The sequence below is a fragment of the Protopterus annectens genome, chromosome 6.part1 (genome assembly GCF_019279795.1).
Source record: "Protopterus annectens isolate FY-2018-M chromosome 6.part1, PAN1.0, whole genome shotgun sequence".
Classification (NCBI taxonomy): Eukaryota; Metazoa; Chordata; order Ceratodontiformes; family Protopteridae; genus Protopterus; species Protopterus annectens.
This window is the reverse complement of record NC_056738.1, coordinates 334,524,261-334,543,720: the sequence shown is the minus strand read 5'-3', so window position 1 is coordinate 334,543,720 and position 19,460 is coordinate 334,524,261. Positions and strand designations below refer to the sequence as shown.

The following is a 19,460-nucleotide window of genomic DNA, read 5'->3' as shown; positions in this document are numbered from 1 at the left end:
CTAGAAAATGGAAATCAAAGTCTAAACCAACTGTACTAGTAGTAGTGAATATAGTAACTGAGATAAAACAATTGGAACTGGGATCTTGAAAAAGGGTAGGAGCAAATTACATAGAAAAAATGGAAATTGTGGGAACAGTACATGCAGAGGCGGGATAAGGTTTAAATGAAGGCAGGATTTGGATGAGCAATGTAATGTGTGGCAGTGACTGGATAGATTATAAACGATGTATAATGTTTGCAACTAAAATTACTTCAATATATTTTTTGACGTATAGCATTTGCAGCTAATGTTATGTCATTATGGTTTGTTTTCATTTATGTAGCTGTATGCCTGGGTCATAGGTGATAATTTAATAAAGATGTTTCTTATTTAAAAAAATTACCAATATTAACATTTCCTTTCTACATTCTGAAACTTCTTTTGCTGCGTCTGTCTCCATTTTTTTAGCCCTGTTTTATCTTATCAAATTCTTTTATCCTCTTGCCATCCATCACCTTTCGCAGTCACCGCTGTCTACTTCTTACAAAAAAAATCTTTGTGTGCATGTTTCTTTGTGTATGTATATGTAAAACTTTTTCTTGGTTCTAGTTATTATTGTTGTGGAAGTGTTTTGGTATTTGTTAGCTGGACTAGTTGTTGTTTGCTATTCTTTGACTTTCTCAGGGTGTTGCTTTCATTTTAGAAAGCAGTGGATAAAGAGGGAGGGGAAAAGTTTTAAAAAATGTCTGAAATGTGGACAGAAATTCTACCCCAAGACACCTGGGGTTTGGTGTGTGCTTGGGGGTGGAACATTTATCAAAGGATTGTCTGCTGTATAAGGCTTTTGGGGGCAGAGCTCTTTCCTACCAAAAGAACAACTAATAATTAAGGGCTTACTGCCCCCAGATCCTGTGACAGAAAAGCCAAAAATGTCATCTTAAAAACATATTCATCAATCTAAAAACTCTGATTCAAGGTAAAGATGACCTGATGACTCATAGACGTCTTCAGCTATGAAGGTCCATGGAGCAGCTTTTTATTCAGCTTTAAATCTGCACTCACCTCCTGTGGTGAGTGAGCATTCTGAGTCAATAGTCATACCTAACAAGTTGCTCAGAAAGCTGTTGAGCAGGACTTCCTCTGAAAGAAAGTTGTCTAGTATTCATTCTCGACCACCTTCTCACCTCATGATTCCAGTCCTTCAGGTCTTACAAAAGCACATCTGAATCAGATCTGCATTACATGATGAGGGCGTTCTTCAAGGCACAGATTGAGATAGGAGTCCTCCTATCCCCTTTGGTACAGAGGGTGGGTAAGGCTGCCACAGCATCCCCTATACTTGCACCTTCTCCAGCACAGGTCTCTGTGGCTTCATAGCCAACCTTGGACCCAGTGTCTGTCCCCTCAGTGCCAGCCGCAGTACTGATCTGATGCAGTATGCTTGGCTTTCAGAGCCAGGACTGTCTTTGAAACATTTTTGGCACGTTCATTGGAGCTGTCTCGCATGGCCTCCTTACCATTTTTGGAGAAATCCCCTCAGTGAAACAGTCCACCTGCTAAGCTTCTGGAATTCCTTCTTCAGTACTGCTCTTTCTCCACCAGGAGGGATGAATCCAGTTGTAGAAGTGGTCTCTTCGGATACTGACAGAAGTTGGTATGGCTTTTCAGGATGTTCTTCGTGTTTCACTGTTGCAGTCATCACATTTGGGTTATCTGCCTGCAGGTAGCCCTCAGCCGGCCTGAATACCAGAGTCCTGGGATTTCTGCGTCGGGTGGTGTCGCTTCTTCCCTGACGTCAGGTCATCAGGGGTATAAAACATGCAGCCGACACCATTACATCAGTCTTTCTTGCCGTGCAGTGCCCGAAGCAGAAGCAGTTCACAAGTGCCGGTCGGCCGACTCCTGAAATTTTCGTTTTCGAGTTTCAGACCCGAAGTCTTCAAAAAAGATAAGTACCCCATTGGCGATCCTTTTTCTTTCTCTAACTGATGTCAGTAAAAGTTAACAATTATCTTATCTGTGGAAAGCAAATATCTCATAGCGATTTTCATTCTTACTGCATCTCCTGTTTAGGCCCAGACCACGACGTCCCTCGCTGTCAGTTTTGTGCCTTACTCAACGCCCGAACTATTAGTTGTTGGGCTATTTTTGCAGCCAGTTATTTTTGTACTCGATCTGTGTACTCCAAAATGGCTTTGTTAAGCCATCCGACTACCGATCTTCTGACAAAACGTAAGGATAAAGACAGAGACAGACCGCATAGGTCCAAAACTGCTGACGTTGCTTCCGTTAAGCTAGTCGCCAGTCTGCCGGTCCTCAGTGAGGTGCTTTCGCAGCCCCTGATACTTCAGATTTGCAGGCCTCTACTGAGACCCATTCGGAGTCCAGTATGCCACGAGATCCTTCTTCGACTATGGAACCTGTGGATGTCTCTACCTTGGATTGGTCCAGAGCCGCTGTGCAGGCACCGGCTTCTGAGAGTGTATTCAGGTCTACAGACATTTATATTAAACCGATGCCATTGTTTTCATCCAGACCTAAAACTCGCACTACGCCTAGAAAATCGATGACCAAACAGCAGGCTCAGGTCCATATGCCTAAAAAAACAAATGCTTAGAATGGCTGAAGACCTTATTACCTTAATTAGGGGAAGCCAGCCTTCCCCCTCTAAGAGACCTAGAACTGATTTTCTTTCTGATTCTTGTGATCAGGAATCTGATATTTCTGCTCCTTCTGATTACCAGGATTTGCCCTTATCTACTTATGAGGATTCTGATGCAGAGGATTCCATTCCCTCTGCTTCCCCTCCAGAAAATTTTTCTTTCGGTGAAACCTTGCATACTCTTGAGCATTTCTGCTGGGATAGCCAGGATTACTCTGAGTCCAAAAAGAGACTTGGGGAATTCTTACTCCTACCTCAACACAGGCCTTTAGCTGTCCCTCCTGTTCTGGACATTGTAGATGATGCCTTCTTGGAATCTAGCCTTACCCTAGACACTTTACCTTCAGCTCCCAGAAAACCTGACTGGTACTACAGAGTACCTGACTCTCACAAGTTCCTCTTCAAGAATCCTTCTGCGGATCCAGAGACCATTTCTTAAGGGCCAAAAGGCATTAAGACTACTGCTGCCAAAAATCCTACCCCTTCTGATAGAGATTCTAGAGCCTTGGACAAATGAGGTAAGAAGGTATGCAGTTCTGCTACTTTGGCCATTAGGGCTTTAAATTGCCAGTTTCATATGTTAAAGTATCAGCAGCATATTATGGGACTACTTAGAAAATGATGTTGATTCCTGACTGTGCTGAACACACAGAATTGCAAGATTTAATGCATTCTGCAGAACAAGCTGGTAAACATACTTTGCAATGTGGTTATGACGCTTTAGAAACATCTTGTAGGGCTGCTGTCACTGGGTCTGTACTTAGAAGGCATGCTTGGCTTAAGGAACAAAACTTGCCAGATCATGTTAAAGCTAAATTACTGGATGCTCCCTTAAACCAAGACTGCCTTTTTGGCAACAAAGTCCTCAAAAAGATGGAGGAAAAAGCTAAAACTATGCAAAATGTTAAAGATTTCCTACAAATACAGCCTCCCAGATTCACTAGGCATTGTCCTTCAAAGAACTGGTCCTTTCCAGGCCTTCTCAGTCCAAACCCAGGAACAGCAGACCACCTAGGCTACAGTCTCAGACTACACACAGATCTAAGCAGTGGGGGGTTCCCACTTCCAAAGCCGGGAGTAGTAAGCCACCCCCCTATGGAAAATGGCACAATGACTTAACCTTAAACCTTCCAAGCCCTGCCCCAACTACCTGCTCCCTTAGGAGGAAAGCTCACGCTGCATGCAAAAAAACTGGAAACTCATTACCCAGGACAAATGGGTTTTGAACATAGTTTCCCAAGGATACAGATTCCACTTCCACACACTACCAACGACAAATAGTTGGCCAGACCTACCCCCAAATTAATGGGCGGAGGCCCAACAGCAAGTTCTGCCTCTTCTCAGTATCAGGGCTATTCAACCTGTCCCAGCAGAACAAAGGGGACAAGTTTTTATTCAAGACTTTTTCTGGTACCCAGAAAAGACAACTCCTGGCGTCCTATCCTGGAACTCTCTATTCTCAGCACCTTTCTGGTGGTTTCAAAATTCAAAATGCTAACTCTTCAACAGCTTCTTCCTATGCTAGCCAAGGACGCCTGGCTGGCAAATCTAGACTTAAAGGAAGCTTACCTGCACATCCCAATAAGAGGATCCTGCAGAGACTATACCTATGTTTCAGGGCGGGCTCCATGCACTTTCAGTTCTCTGCGCTTCCCTTTGGCTTATCTACTGCACCCAGGGTGTTCACAAAGTGTCTAGCTCCAGCCATTGCATTTTGCAGACAGAGAGATATTCAAATTTACCCATACTGGGACGATTGTCTGATTCAGGCAGAAAGCCAGGACTTGCTATTACGACACCTGGCATTCATAAAAAAAACTTCTAACCTCACTGAGGTACACCATCAGTGAAAATAAATCTCACCTAGTACCCTGCCCAACAGGTTGTATTCCTGGGAGCAAGTTTGAACACAACTTCCCAGATGGCATTCCTCACTCCGGAGAAACAAGTTTATTTTGACAACCTACTTCAAACACAATACCCCAACTATCTGCAAGGAAAATACTGCAAGCTCTGGGGTTCATGGCCCCTTGCATTTTACTAATTCCATATGCAAGGTTGCATATGAGGAAACTCCAATGGTATCTAAAAAGCCTATGGTGTCAACATTCTCAGGACCTGGAAACAATGATTTCTATCATTCCTTGTATAAAGACAGAGTTCCTCTGGTGGGCAGAGGCCTGCTACCACAACAAGCGACTCCCTTTCACTCTACCCCCTGCCGCCCAAACCCTAACAACAGACGCATCAAACTATGCATGGGGGGGGGGGGCTCACATGGCAGGGCAGTGCATTCAGGGCAAAGGGAACCTGAGACAGATGCACCTGCATACCAATCAAAAAGAAATGTTAGCTGTATAGAATGCTCTGAAAGCCTTTAAAGACCCGTATTCTTCCAGGACAACTATAGGTAAAGACAAACACCACCACAGTTAAGTGGTACTTAAACAAGCAGGGGGGATCCCACTCGTACCCTCTCTGCAGACTAGCCATGGCTCTGTGGGACACAGCCTTGAGCTACCAAGTACACCTACAAGCACAATTCCTGCCAGGCAAACTAAATTTGCTGGCAGATGACTTAAGCCGAAATCTCATTAACCCACACAAATAGAAACTAGAACCCAAAGTGTTCAACCTCTTGAGGAACAAATTGGGGACTCAAGACATGTTTGCCTCCCCTCAGAGCTACCAATTGAGCAAATTCTGCACAGGAACTCCCCACAGTCAAGCTTGGAAAGTGAATGCCCTGTCCTTTACCTGGGAAAGCCCCTCGGTTTATGCCTTTCCCCCCTCTGCCTCTCCTCTCGAAGGTTCTACTAAAGATCAAACAGGACAAGCCAAAGACAGTACTGATTGCACCTGACTGGCCACACCAGCACTGGTTCCCCCTCTTGCGCATTATAGCACTGCTACAACCATGGCACCTGCCTTAGACCCCTTCCCTGCTGTCCCAGCAGGCAGGCCAGATTCTGCACCCTCAACTTCAAACCCTGAACCCTGCAGCCTGGCTAATTCCTTGAGCTCTCCTCTAGCATCCCTCTGTAAGCAGGTACTGGATGTCATTTTGGAGGCAAGGAGGCCTAGTACTAGAAAATCCTATGCTGAAAAGTGGAAAAGGTACTGTTCCAGGAGCCAGGCTCAGGGGATGGGCACAACAGTGCCTAGCTTACCTCATATCCTAGATTATTTAGCAGAAATGCTCCACAAGGGCCTATCCTTCTCGTCAATTAAAATTAATGCCTCTGCCATTTCAACACATTGTAATACTGAGCCACCTCTCGTCACCCCTTGCTAAAGCAGTTCCTTAGAGGAGCCAAAAATTTAAGACACCCCCCCCCCCCCAGGAAAGCTCCCAGTCCAATTTTGGGACCTTAACTTTGTATTGGAAAAGCTCACTCTTCCCCCCCTTTGAACCAGCTGCTACAGCAGAGTTGAAATTCCTGGCTTGGGAAACAGCCTTCCTTCTAGCCATCACTTCAGCAAGAAGAGTGTATGAATTACAGGCTCTCATGGCAGTGGAACCCTTCATTATCTTCCATGCAGACAGGGTTTCCCTCAGGACTAATCCTTCCTTTATGCCCAAGGTGGTGTCTACTGTGGCCCTAAATCAGTCCATTCATTTGCCTACTTTTTTCCCTAATCGACAAAACAAAGGGGAACGAATACTGCACTCTCTGGAGGTGCACAGACAACTTAGATTCTATTTGGACAGGACTAAGCCTGTCAGAAAATCTGAACTGCTCCTAGTTAGCTTTGCTGCAGGGCCAGAGGGGAAGGCCATTTCAAAGCCCATTGCATTCATTTCTGCTACAAGCACCATGGAAAACCTACCCCACAAGGGGATAAGATCACATCCCACCAGGGCTGCATCTACCTCTGTGGCATTTCTCAGAGGAGTCCCTACCAGGGACTTCCTAGAAGCTGCTGCTTGGAGCTCTGTACATACCTTCACCAAGCATTTCCACATGCCTATCTTTTCTAAATACAGAGCTGGATTTGTCACTGCAGTCTTGCAGGGCTTAATAGCTGACTCTAATGCTCTTTAACTTCCTCCTCCCTTCCTTAGCTTTGGGAAGCAACCCAAATGTGATGACTGCAACGTGAAACACGAAGAACACAGTACAGTTGTGTACACTTACCATAAATGTAGATGTTCGAGTGTGTTCACTGTTGCAGTCCTGTTCACCCTCCCTCTAGCCCAGCCCCCTGACTTCTCTTGGCTCTACCTTTCCTTCTTGTTGGTATATTTATTTTTTCTTGTGTATTTTCTTTTTGATGGGGGTTTACCATGCCATTTAATTGCTCCCTATTGTGGGGGCACCTGACATCTGGGGCAAGAAAAACTGATGTAATGGCGTTGGCTGCATATTTTATACCCCTGACGTCAAGGAAGAAGTGACAGCACCCGATGCAGAAATCCAAAGACTCTGGTAGTCAAGCCGGCTGAGGGCTACCTGCAGGCAGATAACCCTAATGTGATGACTGCAACAGTGAATACACTCGAACATCTACATTTATGGTAAGTGTACACAACTGTACTTTATGGGGTGGATTATATCTTCTTCATTAAGAGTCGAGAGACAGAATTCCAGGGGATGAGTTCCTCCCTGTGACAGCCAGTCTTTCACATGTCAGCCTCAGCATCCATCCATTAGTCAGAACAGAGGGTCAGGCCTCAAGCCTACTGTCCAAAGCAGGAGGAGTCAGGAACACACCCCTCATGTTCCAAGTAAGTGAAAATGTAAAAGTATACATATCAACTCTTCACTAGAGTTGGTCACTTCTGACTCATAAATAAAGTTCCTCTCAGTCCCATTTGGAAGAAGCCAGATTTGGTGAAGTCTTAGAGCTCATGTGGTAGAGAGTATCCTGGCCCACAGGACCCCCCCCCCCCCCGGATGAGGAGGTTCTTTTCTTGACCTTGTGCTCAGTATCCTGTTCTTGGGTGATTCCTCCAGCAGACAGACTAATTGATCTAGTTGTTAGGAGATCATGTCAGGAGCCCGACACCTGTGAATCAGCTCTTTATAAGCTAGATAAGAATCTTAAGCTTCCCAAACACAGACAATTTTGAACCTAGAGTCTGTTGGTGGATTCCATTATTGTGACAGAGGATATTAAAAAGAAGCTGACTGATACAGCTGCTGTCTGTCTTCCCAATAAGGAAACCAGGGTTGTGGATGGATATGAGAAGTTGGCATATGCTTCTGGCACTTTTGCACTCAGGGCCTTGAACTATGCCACACACACATGAATCATTTTCAGAGGGATTTAATGCAACAAGTATTTGCCAGTCTGAGAAGACCTCCAACATCTGACTTCAGGAAGCAGATGGAAACTTTCCTGTGCATGATTAGTATTACTAACCTTTTCATGTGTCTCATGCACAGTGCAGCAGATGGAGCTGCTCAGGCTGTAGGATGAGACATTGCAGTGAGTTATCTGGCTTGGCTGTACCTATGCAACTTTGTGAACAACTTTAAGGTGTCCTTTGCAAATTCCCCTAATGAGGGATCATCCTTGTTTCATCCTTCCTTGAAAGAAAGGATGCAGAAATGTTAACAAGGTGGCAAAACACTTTCTGCCATTGGAGTAAAATTTGGGACCCCTCAAAGATCATATAGCAGGAACCAGAAGAGTTCAAAGTCACTCTGGTTTAGGAAATCCAAGCACCAACCATATCAGTCAACGTCTGACAGTGGGTGACCAAAGCAGAGGTGGTGATTTCAATTGAGACAGGCCCAGAAGCCAAGGAGGTCCACAAAACTAGGGATACCATGGGTCCTTTTCTAAAAAACAACATCACTATCCTTGAGAGGCTGGCTGACTGCTCCCTTCTGGCAGCAGTCTGAGGTAGTTTCTCTCTCTGCTAAACATATAAGATGGGATGATATTCAAAGGCTGTACAATACCCTTTTCCCAATTTTTCCCCAGATTAAAACTGCCACTTCTAGATGTTCTACCTCATCAACTAGAGGTGACAGAAAGAGAGCTGCTTTTCATATTTCAAAAAAGGGCCATCTAAGAGGGCTTACCATACCAGATATGGTCAGGATTGTACTCCAGGTTCTCTTTGGTTCTAAAGGAAAAACAAGACCCCAGTCAACTAAACAACGGTAAAAGACCCAGTTCAGGATGGTCATGGGTGCAGTCAATTTTCACCTTGTCTCCAAGTAAACTGGTTGCAGTGTGTCGATCTTCAAGATGCCTACCTCCACATTAAGATAGCCAAAGTCTCTCAGAATTTTCTGGCCTGCTGTCTGGGAACCAGTCACTTTCAGTTTCACCACAGCCCCCAGGTGTTCCATCAAGCTCATGGCAGTCATAGCAGCTCACCTGTGGCTTCAGGACATCAGAGTTTATTTCCCTGTCTAGATGACAGCTACCCCAACAATGGAATCTTTAGTTAAAGCCAAGGACTACTTGCTGCAGCTCTCTGTCCTTGGACATTTCAGTAAACCATCAGAAATTAATTATTTGTCCGGCACAGGTTTTCCAGTTTATTGAATGTCATCTGGATATGACTACGTCCATAGCATGTGTTCCTTCAGACAGAATATAGACATTGAAAAAATAACTGTCAAGACCCTACTTCTTTCCACCTCTCCCACAGCTGATGTGGTCCTCTTAGTTCTGGGATTAATGGCTTCATCTATTTTGAATATACAATTTGCTCAATTTCATATCAGAATTTTGCTGTGGTTCCTAAAGGCACAATGGTCTCAGTTTTACCAGCTCTTATCAGCTGTGATCATCATAACCAATCTTTGCAAGCAACAGTTACGAATTTGGATAGATTCCTCCTGCATATATTCAGGCAGATATTTTGTCCTACCACCACATGCAGTGTTGGTGACCATGGACTCCTCTCCCTTGGGATGGGGTGGCATTACAAGGGGAGGATTGTCCAAGGGTTATAGAGTCCACAAAAGAGAATCCTTCACATCAGTATCTTGGAGATTAGGAAAGTCCTCCTGGCATTGCAGGAACTTCAGGATGAATTCTCTCTGGGAGTGATTTCTGTCCAGACAGACAAAATGACAGTGCTTTAGTACATCAATACGCAAGGGCGAAGCAGGTCATATACCTTATATTGGGAAGCAGGGGGGGGGGGGGTGTATCAAAGGGTGATGGCCTTGCATCATTTTCTGGTGGCAATGCACATTCCCACATCTTTTGCCTCGTGGACGGGCTAAAACAGGTCAATCCTAATGCCTGACAAGTAGCATCTCAATCCAAAGGTGGTACAGCAATCTTAAACCTATGTGGCCATCCTTGCTGCAGTTTTTTTTGCTTCCCCATCCATGATCCATCCAGAGACAGAGAGATGCTCTGGTCAAGCAGTGGCTTCTGGGGCTACTTTATACTTGTACTCCCTTATACCTAACTTCCCAAATTCTTACAGAAAACAAGACATCCATGATCTATATTACCGCCTTCTGTCCCAGGCAGATTTGGTTTCCCCTCCTCAGGCCTCATATCAGGGAATTTCTGTGGATCTTGGATTCCAGAAAGGATCCCCTTTCCCAACCATCTGGAAAGTTTCATGCAGACCTTCACAACATCTAACTGCTTGATTTCTTACAATTTCAGTGATGTCCAGTAATCCAGCTCTTTCCACTGATGATAGTTTGGATTCTGTCTGCTTCCCTGAAGGATTCTACTTGCACATTAAACATCCATAGGCAGTTGAGGTTTTACCTTCATAGAAACAAATCCTTCAGGAAAGTCTCCCAGCTCTTCATTTCCTTTACTGTTAATAAACTGGGATCTGGTGTCCAAGATCAGTCTTTCAAGATGACTTTCTGATTGCATTAATAATGTTTCCGCAATGCATAATAGTTCCTTACCACATAGGCCAGTTGGAGTTTGTACACCTATTACTTGGACTACTTTGCATTCTTTTATTAAGCACTACAAATTGGATACTGTTTCTAGGGCTAGGGTTTCCTTTAGTGCCACTGTCCTCAAAAGAGTTTCCTGACATGATGCCTCCCAAATGATTTTTAGCTTGGGATTCTGACCCATAAGTCTAATCAAATGGACTGGACAAGTAGGATATGGTACTTGCATACTTACCAAAACAATGAAGCCTTTCATTCACATCCGTCTGGAACAACCCTCTTCATGTTCCCCTTCCAAATTGTCTCTCTCTAAGACATGAAGGATATTTTCATTCTTAATCACTATCTGCCTTAGATTGATTCCCTTTTCTTGACATGAAACTTAAACTGAGGTAATCTTGCACACTAGGGCAGGAAGGGAAAGGAATTCTTAAAGGGGCTCAAGGTTGGAGCATTAGTTTTGCCAGGTTGGATCTAATAAGAGGATTGAGGACCCATAAGTCATATCAAATGGACATGAATAAAAGTATCCAGTATTATAGTTAGTACCTAACTACTGTTTACATTCTAATTAGGTTATGTAATGGTAATAAGCAACATCAGTAATTATTCTTTTTATATTAACTTCTCATCATTAAGCACTCTCCTTTCTTTTAAGTGCATATAAAATGATTTGATTATTTTGAAGTCGGGAGGGTACAGGAAGCAAGTGAATAGGTGAGGCTGTATACATTTGCTCGTGGTTGAACAGCAGCTGTGATCATTCACTTTCATCCTCAGGCTGTTTCAGTGGTCACTCATTATAGCCACTTTATTGTGTGCACCTCATAGATACCTGATTGTGATCAAACAAAAAATAGTCACAGTAATGTGCACTCATTTTACTCCAACACAGTAGCTTTGTCAAGCTGTTGGTGACTATGTAAAATGACAGCTGAGGTCAGTCACTTTCAACCACAGACTGCCTCAGCCCGATCAGTATAGCCAGATTATGTACTGCATATACCCCATATGTCTGATTTATTATCAACCACAAAAAAGCTACAGCAATGTATTTCTGGTTGTTTTACTGCAACACACAGTAGCTCTACCAGTCTAGATCAGTAACTTTAAAATGACAGCTAGAGTCTCCCACTTTCAAACGCAAACTGTCTCTGTGTCTACCAGTTACAACTACTTTATTAGCAGTGTACACTTCAGAAGTCTGTAACCGTTGAAAGAGTGTGTATTGGCCACAGTAATTCAGCTGATTGCTGTGACACAAATAAAGTGCACCCCATTGCAGCCCATCCCCACATACTCAGATAAGCCCCTTAGTAAAGGCAGGCAACTTTACCAGCTCAGATAACACTGATTATGTAATGTCTGGTGCTATGTTGCTGTTTGACAAGCAAGCAGTTGAAATGTATTTTGAATCCTCACACACTGTACTTGGAAACATATGCAGTGCAATGGAAAAGTATTTGCCCCCTTCCTCATTTCTTATATATATATATATTTTTTTGCATGTTTGTCGCACTTAAATGTTTCAGATCATCAAATATAACATTTAGACAAGGAAAACCCAAGTAAACACAAAATGCAGTTTTTAAGTGATGATTTTATTTATTAAGGAAAAAAAACTATCCAAACCTACATGGCCCTATGTGAAAAAGTAATTGCCCCCTAAACCTAATGATGGTTGTGCCACCCTTAGTAGCAACAGCTGCAATCAAGTGTTTGTGATAACTGGCAGTGAGTCTTTCACATCGCTGTTGAGGAATTCTGGCCCATTCTCCTTTGCAGAATTGTTTTAATTCAGCCATATTAGAGTGTTTCTGAGCATCCACTCCAAAACCTTCATTTTGTTTTTTTTAAGCCATTCAGAAGTGGACTTGCTGGTGTGTTTTGGATCATTGTGTTGCTGCAGAACCCAAGTGTGCTTCAGCTTGAGGTCACAAACTGATGGCCGGATATTCTCCTTCAGGATTTTTTGGTAGAGAGCATAATTCATGGTTCCATCAATCACAGCAAGTCATCCAGGTCCAGAAGCAGCCCCAGACCATCACACTACCACCACCATGTTTGACTGTTAGCATGATGTTCTTTTTCTGAAATGCTGTGTTACTTTTATGCCAGATGTAATGGGACACACACCTCCCAAAATGTTCAACTTTTTTGTTTCGTCAGTCTAAAGAATATTTTCCCAAAAGTCTTGGGGATCATCAAGATGTTTTTTGGCAAAAGTGAGACAAGCCTTTTTGTTCTTTTTGGTCAGCAGTGGTTTTCGCCTTGGAACTCTGCCATGAATGCCAGTTTTGCCCAGTCTCTTTCTTATGGTTGAGTCGTGAACAATCAGCTTAACTGAGACAAGTGAGGCCTGCAGTTCTCTAGATGTTCTGGGTTATTTTGTGACCTCTTGTGTGAGTCATCGCTGAGCTCTTGGGGTAATTTTTGTAGACTGGCCACTCCTGGGAAGGTTCACCACTGTTCCATGTTTTCTCCATTTGTGGATAATGGTTCTCACAGTGGTTCGCTGGAGTCCCAAAGCTTTAGAAATGGTTTTGTAACATTTTCTAGACTGATAGATGTCAATTACTTTGTTTCTCATATGTTCCGGAATTTATTTAGATCGCGGCATGATGTCTTCCTTTTTGGGATCTTTTGGACTACTTCACTTTGTCTGACAGGTTCTGTTTAAGTGATCTCTTGATTCAACATGTCTGGCAGTAATCAGGCCTGGGTGTGGCTAGTGAAATTGAACTCAGCTTTCCCAAAAATGTGATTAACCACAGTTACTTCATGATTTAACAAGGGGGGCAATTACTTTTTTACATAGGACCATGTAGGTTTGGATAGTTTTTTTCCTTAATAAATAAAATCATCACTTAAAAACTGTATTTGGTGTTTACTTGGGTTATCTTTGTCTAATGTTTACATTTGTTTGATGATCTGAAACATTTAAGTGTGACAAACATGCAAAGAAATAAGAAATCAGGAAGGGGGCAAATACTTTTTCTTTGCACTGTAAAACAGTTGATCTGATGTTAGTTTTCATTCTGTCTTCAACTTATGGGTTTGGATCTGATCCTTTGGATCTGACTCTGCCGTTGCTAAAGCTAGTGGCAACCAAAAACTCTCAAGCTTCTCCCTCACCCACAGTGCACCAACCCCAAGTACCTCAGATCTCTTTTGCCGCTGTACACGAAAGACGTGATGACTTACTCTCAAGCAGATACGTCTGTATTTTTCTGAATTTATCTCCCTTTTTTGCAAAAATCTTAATTCTCATGTTTCTAACATTTCTTTAATTCTTTTACCCTCTGCTTCAAGTCCCTTCCTGCTTAAAATATTGTCTGTCCCTTTTTCTTCCTCTCTTACATTTCTGTACCTTGAATACTATTTAGTATTCTTTCCCTTTTTCTACAGGGTTTCTTATTTACCATACAATTGTTGGTAATTTTCTTTAATTCTGTCTATTTTCTACAAAAAGAAATCCTTTACCTTTACTTTGTTTAATATCTGATATTTTTTCCTGCTAATTGTTCTAAAATAGCAAAGAAGGAGAAAGGCCCAGCTGGGTTTAAGAAACGTCTTAAGTGTGGTCACAAGATTTGTTTTTCTGATGCACACATGTTATGTGTGTACTGCTTAAGGCCACTTCATCTAAAAGATGACTGCTCCATTTGTCATGCTTTTAACCCTAGAGCACTGGTTAAATGCAAGAATAAGTTGATTTGAAAACAGTTGTTACATTTTTCCTTTATCTGGAGCTCTGTCCCCTGAGAAATCAAGAAATCCTAAATCATCTTCTCTGAGCCCTTCCATATCTTCTTCCAAGGCTTCAGAGCAATTGAAGAAAAGACCTCCTTCTGATTTGACCTCCCCTTCAGATTCTGCAAGAAAAAAGTCTAAGCTATTGGATCAAACCTCGCCCTCGGATGTGAAGCTAAAGAAAGAGTCATCAGATGTGACCTCAACATCGGATCTGAAACTAAAGAAAAAAGATTTGTCGAATCCGATCTCTTCAGGTCTAATGCAGAAATCATCTGATTCAGCCTCCAGTATCTTTTACCTCCCAAGAACCAGTCTTTTCCAGGAGTCTATCAGAAGAAGATGTGGAGAGATTGGTGAGAAGAGTTCTCTGGGTGCAGTGTGTCACTGCTCTTTCATCTGCCCCTACCCCTTATGAGTTAGGAGGTCCTATCTTCCACTACACCCCCACTACTAGTTCCTTCTTTGACTTCTTCCATGGTCTTAGAGTCATTGGATCTGAGCCGCCTGGCTCCGTCTGCCTCAGATCTGATGATACCCTTATCTTAGGGTGTGGCAATGGGCGATCTCATCCCGACGCCCTCTTATAGCAATGCATATTCTGGAGAAGTCCAACGTGATAGCAGACAAGCTGAGCAGGTGCATTCTTCTTCTTCACAAGTGGTCTCGAGAAGAATGTGACTGAAATGATTTTCTACCAGTGAGGCCAACCTTGCTGTGATTTTTTTTGCATCTCTCATAAACAACAAATGCAGCAGCTACTGTGCCCTTATCCCCCCCCCCAGTTTACTTTATGCTTATCCGCCAATTCCACTAATTTTGAAATTCCTTCAGAAAACTATCATATTGAAGAGCAAAGTCATTCTCATTGCATCTTACTAGCCTCTACAGATTTGGTTCCCCTTCCTTTGGTCTCTCTTACTTCTGGAACCTTGGATTCTGGATCTGACTCTAGACTTCCTGTGTCAACCTACAGGCATGATCCATCCAGATATATCATGCTTCAGGCTGTGACTGCATGGCTTCCCCTATTCCATTAATAGCCAGGCAACCTGTGCTGTCTTCCCCTGTCCGACACATACTTTTAGCCTCCCATAAAACTTCTACACATAAACTCTACTCCAGTAAGTGGAGAAGATTTGTGTACTGGGCACATCAAAATAATGTTGATCCTTTTTCAAATCCTGTACATAATATCCTTGAATTTGTGGCCCTACTTTTTTAAAGAAGGAGCTAGTTTCTTGACAGTTAAGGTCTAGTTAGCAGCAATATGAAATTTTCACGCTGGATTTTTGAAGGTTCTTCTGCAGCCTCTCATAAGCTCTGGAAAGCCTTTTTACAAAGCACTCTTTTTTTTTTAAGGTCTCCTATTAAAGACCCTGCTCCACTATGAGATCTAAATCTGGTACTGAAAACACTTATCCATCCCCCTTTGAACCAGCAGCTAGGTATGACTTTAAATATTTTTCTTGGAAAATATTTCTATTCGCTTTTACTTCTGCCATTCCAATTTCTAAGATTCAGGCCTTGTTTTCAAAACCACCATACTTGATTTTTCACAAGGATAGTGTTACATTATGAACCAATGAATCATTTCTCCCTACGGTGGTATCAGACTCTAATATCAATCAGTCAATTAATTTGCCAGTATTCTTTCCTACATTTGCTAACAAGGGCAAGTACATGTTACACTTATTGGATGTTCACAGACAATTATGTTTTTACCTACATAGAATGAAAAACATCAGGAAAAGTGACCATTTATTTGTTTCATTTTCAGATATAAAGTTGGGGAAACCAGTTGCCGAAGTAACTTTAGCCAGATGGCTGACTGGTTTGTATTTCTTTTATATAACAAATAGGGCATTGTCTTATCAAAACTGTTATGAGCTCATTCACCTAGATCCATGGTAGCTTCTTTACCTTTCCAATCTAGAACATGTATGGATGACATATGTGCAGCAACAACTTGGGCTACTCCCCATACCTTTGTTACTCATTACAAATTGGATCTGGTGTCCAGAGTTAGAGCAACATATTAGTTCAGTGATTCTAAGGAATGTCCTTCCTAGAGTCCACCCAGGATTTTAGGTAGATGGAGACTCTGTCTCATAAGTTGAGAATAGAATGAAAATTGACATCATAAGAAAAAGAAGCTTATGTACTCACCCTAACTTTCCATGTGTGTTGTCAATTTTCATTCTTCCTCAATTCCCCACCCTCCAGTCCCCATCCTTTGAAAACTATTGGAAGAATGAGTGGTTAGGGGACGTCACTTCCCTGATACTAAGCTCCAGATATAGCCTCTTCACTGTATGGCTTCTAGTATTTCTTTCTGCTAAAGTCAGCAAACAAGATCTGAGGTACTTGCGGTTGGTGCTTTATGGGTAAGGGAGAAACTTGAGAGTCTTTGGTTGCCACGAGCTTTAGCAACGGCCGAGACAGATCCAAAGGATCAGATCTGAACTTGTAAGCTGAGGAAGAATGAAAATGGACAACACAGATGGAACATTATGGTGAGTACATAATTTCTTTTGATATTATATTTGCAATGCAACTTCTATTTATGTAAGAGCAATATTTTTTGTCTGGTTTGCTTTTTGAATCCCACCAAGTTTAATGAAAAATAGTATGGCTGTCACTCTTATAGCTTGATTGAAGTTGTGCAGGTCAAATATCAAATAGCTGCCAAGAAATTATTTCACTTTTTGCACTGCTGCATGTCTGTAAGAGTCATTTCTAGTTAACCTTTTTGTATGAACAACTTATAGACTAAGCTCAGTAACAGATGTCAATATCTAATCTTCTTCGATTTAATAGGTCATCCTTGGGTAACCTTGTGTTAATCACATTGTATTTTTTATGCAACAGTGCTTCCATTATCCGTTTGTATGATTAGACAACCACAGAGAAGTTATGTAAATGAGAAGCAAGATGACAGAGAAAAATGGTTTCCTGCTGTAGTCAGAATTCTTGTTAGAAAGTCAACCCTGGAATTAAGTAGAAGTGGACTCCTACCTCCAATAAAAATATCACCCCTAGATGAATCACTGAGTTAATCAGTGGGTAGAATATCTTTGAGGTGACTATTGTTATTGTTGTTTTTGATAGTTAACTATTTGTCTCATAATACAAGTGCCTTTCAAGGGTGTCTTTATTATCATTTTCCAATTTTCTGCGTGAGTGAAACATATCCCTGCGATATTGCATAAACATCTGTGATTCCCCACAGGTTAACTATACAGAGAGCTTGTGACTGACCTGTATTTAATTTAAAACGGAAGGCATTGTAAAAGTTGTTAGTAATTCATCCGCTTCCCTTATCTGCTTGTCAAAGGATGCAAAAGTTGGCATGTTGCCAGCATACAGATTTAGGGAAAGGAGTTCTGACTGTTCCTTCCCTTGTTCCAACATTATAACATTTCTTAGCTTTTTTGCCAACCATTTTTTTCCTTAGATGAACAGCTCATTTGGGAGGAATGCTAGGGAAAGCTTATAGGGTGATAAAAAATTAAGATATCCAGCAGGGATGCAGGTGTTTTCATTCCTGTATGCAAGGCCTTTGTAAGACAAATTATAGAATATTGTGCCCCTTTTTGTATTTACAATTACAAATTTAGAAAGCTGAGAAGGTGTAGCAATTATTTACAAGGCAGATATTGAGGGTGAGAGTTTATGGGACCGTTATGTTATAGTGAAAGATTTAATTATGTAGGATGAGACATTTATGTTATAGTAAAAGACTTGGAGGCAGATATTTTTTCATTAAGATCTAGGTTGTTAAGAGGTGATTTGATTATGATTTTTAAATGTTACAAAAACAAGATATTGGCAGCAACATTAAAGGTTGGGTTCATTCATCATTCCCTGGAGACCAGCAAAATTCTTATTTTGTATTTTTAACTCTGTTAAGGACTATCATAAGAAAGTCTTGTAGCACAGTGTGGGTAGGATATGGAAAGTACTTCAAGTAAATATACAAGGAGTTGATAGCTTAGTTGCATTTAAAATAATCAGTTAACAAATTGCTTGAAGAAAAAGTATATTGCTCAGACATTAATAGTTGCAAAATCTTGAATAGCCTATGATTTTGGCGTTGAGTATGTTTCAAAAATGTTGATATTAAGAGCTATTGTTTTTCCTTAACTTTTTAGGAAATCCTTTTGGAGGTGGTCCATTGCTAAACAACTATGCATTAACCTTGCTTGTAGTATTCTTTCTTCAGAACAGACGTTATCCAATACTTCCTACAGTCAGTCACTTAAAGGAACTTGCAAGTAAGTTTTCCTTATTTTTTTTCTGCTTTATGATGTAAGGCTGTTGCAGTGTGATTTTGTTTGCGAGTATGTTTAAGGTTGTGTATTTACTTCTGTACTGTAATGGTGTTTTGAACATAAAACACCTTAATACATTTGAATTTGAACTTTCAATTTATCCACATGCTGTAAGATGTAATATAAATAAGTCAGGCAAGCGAAAAACTGCCCCCTAAATTTAAGGCATTAGTTCAGTAATATATTCATTTGTAAACTGTTCTTATTTTTAATAAATAATATGAAATTTATGAGAGACTGGTGTACGATACCTAAAATAACATTGTAGTATAGGAGTGTTGATGGGAATTAGAAAGAGTCCAGTCCCCCCCCCCCCCAAAAAAAAAAAAAAAAAAAAAAACAATTCAGAAGATGTACCATTCAATGAAAGCTATCTTGACAAATGCAGTTTTTTTCTGATCCTGATTCCACATTAGGAAAAGTCCCTGTGGTCATAGTACATATGGTACTTTTTTCATCTTTGCAGTTTGTTTGTCCCACCCCATAGTTGAGAAACTATGATGTTTATTGGCATTTGGGTCAGTGCAGGCAAGCTTGTCCCCTTATAGAAATGTTATTTTGGGGGTTTTACCCACATGTTCTTGAGTTTGTTTTTGGAAGAGTTTAAATAACTGAGAATATATTTGGTAGGGTGTGGATTTAACTTGTAATGCATGGTCTGCCACGACTGCACTCCAAAAACAGGAAGAAGTCTAGCCTATTAAGCACCTTTCTGATACTGCAAAGATAATAAGCTTTTGTTAAATATTCTTAAGTTCTGTTAGGATCAGGTCTCACTCTGAGGATTAATAACCAACAGTTTCTGCCATCCTAAGGTGGCAGAAGATAAAACAGTTTTAAAAACTGCTAGATAAGACATTCTTCCACACTTATAAAGCAAGTGTG

General features: G+C 41.5%; 1 protein-coding gene across 1 annotated transcript in view; it reads left to right on the top strand.

Annotated features, from left to right (window-relative positions):
* Positions 1–18,571, top strand: part of TUT1 (terminal uridylyl transferase 1, U6 snRNA-specific) — a 411,795-nt gene extending 393,224 nt beyond the window's left edge. The window contains exon 8 of the mRNA XM_044075371.1: positions 18,396–18,571. Coding sequence (XP_043931306.1) covers positions 18,396–18,556 — 161 coding nt within the window. The 3' untranslated portion in view covers positions 18,557–18,571. The remainder of the gene's footprint in view (positions 1–18,395) is intronic.
* Positions 18,572–19,460: the final 889 nt, after the last annotated feature.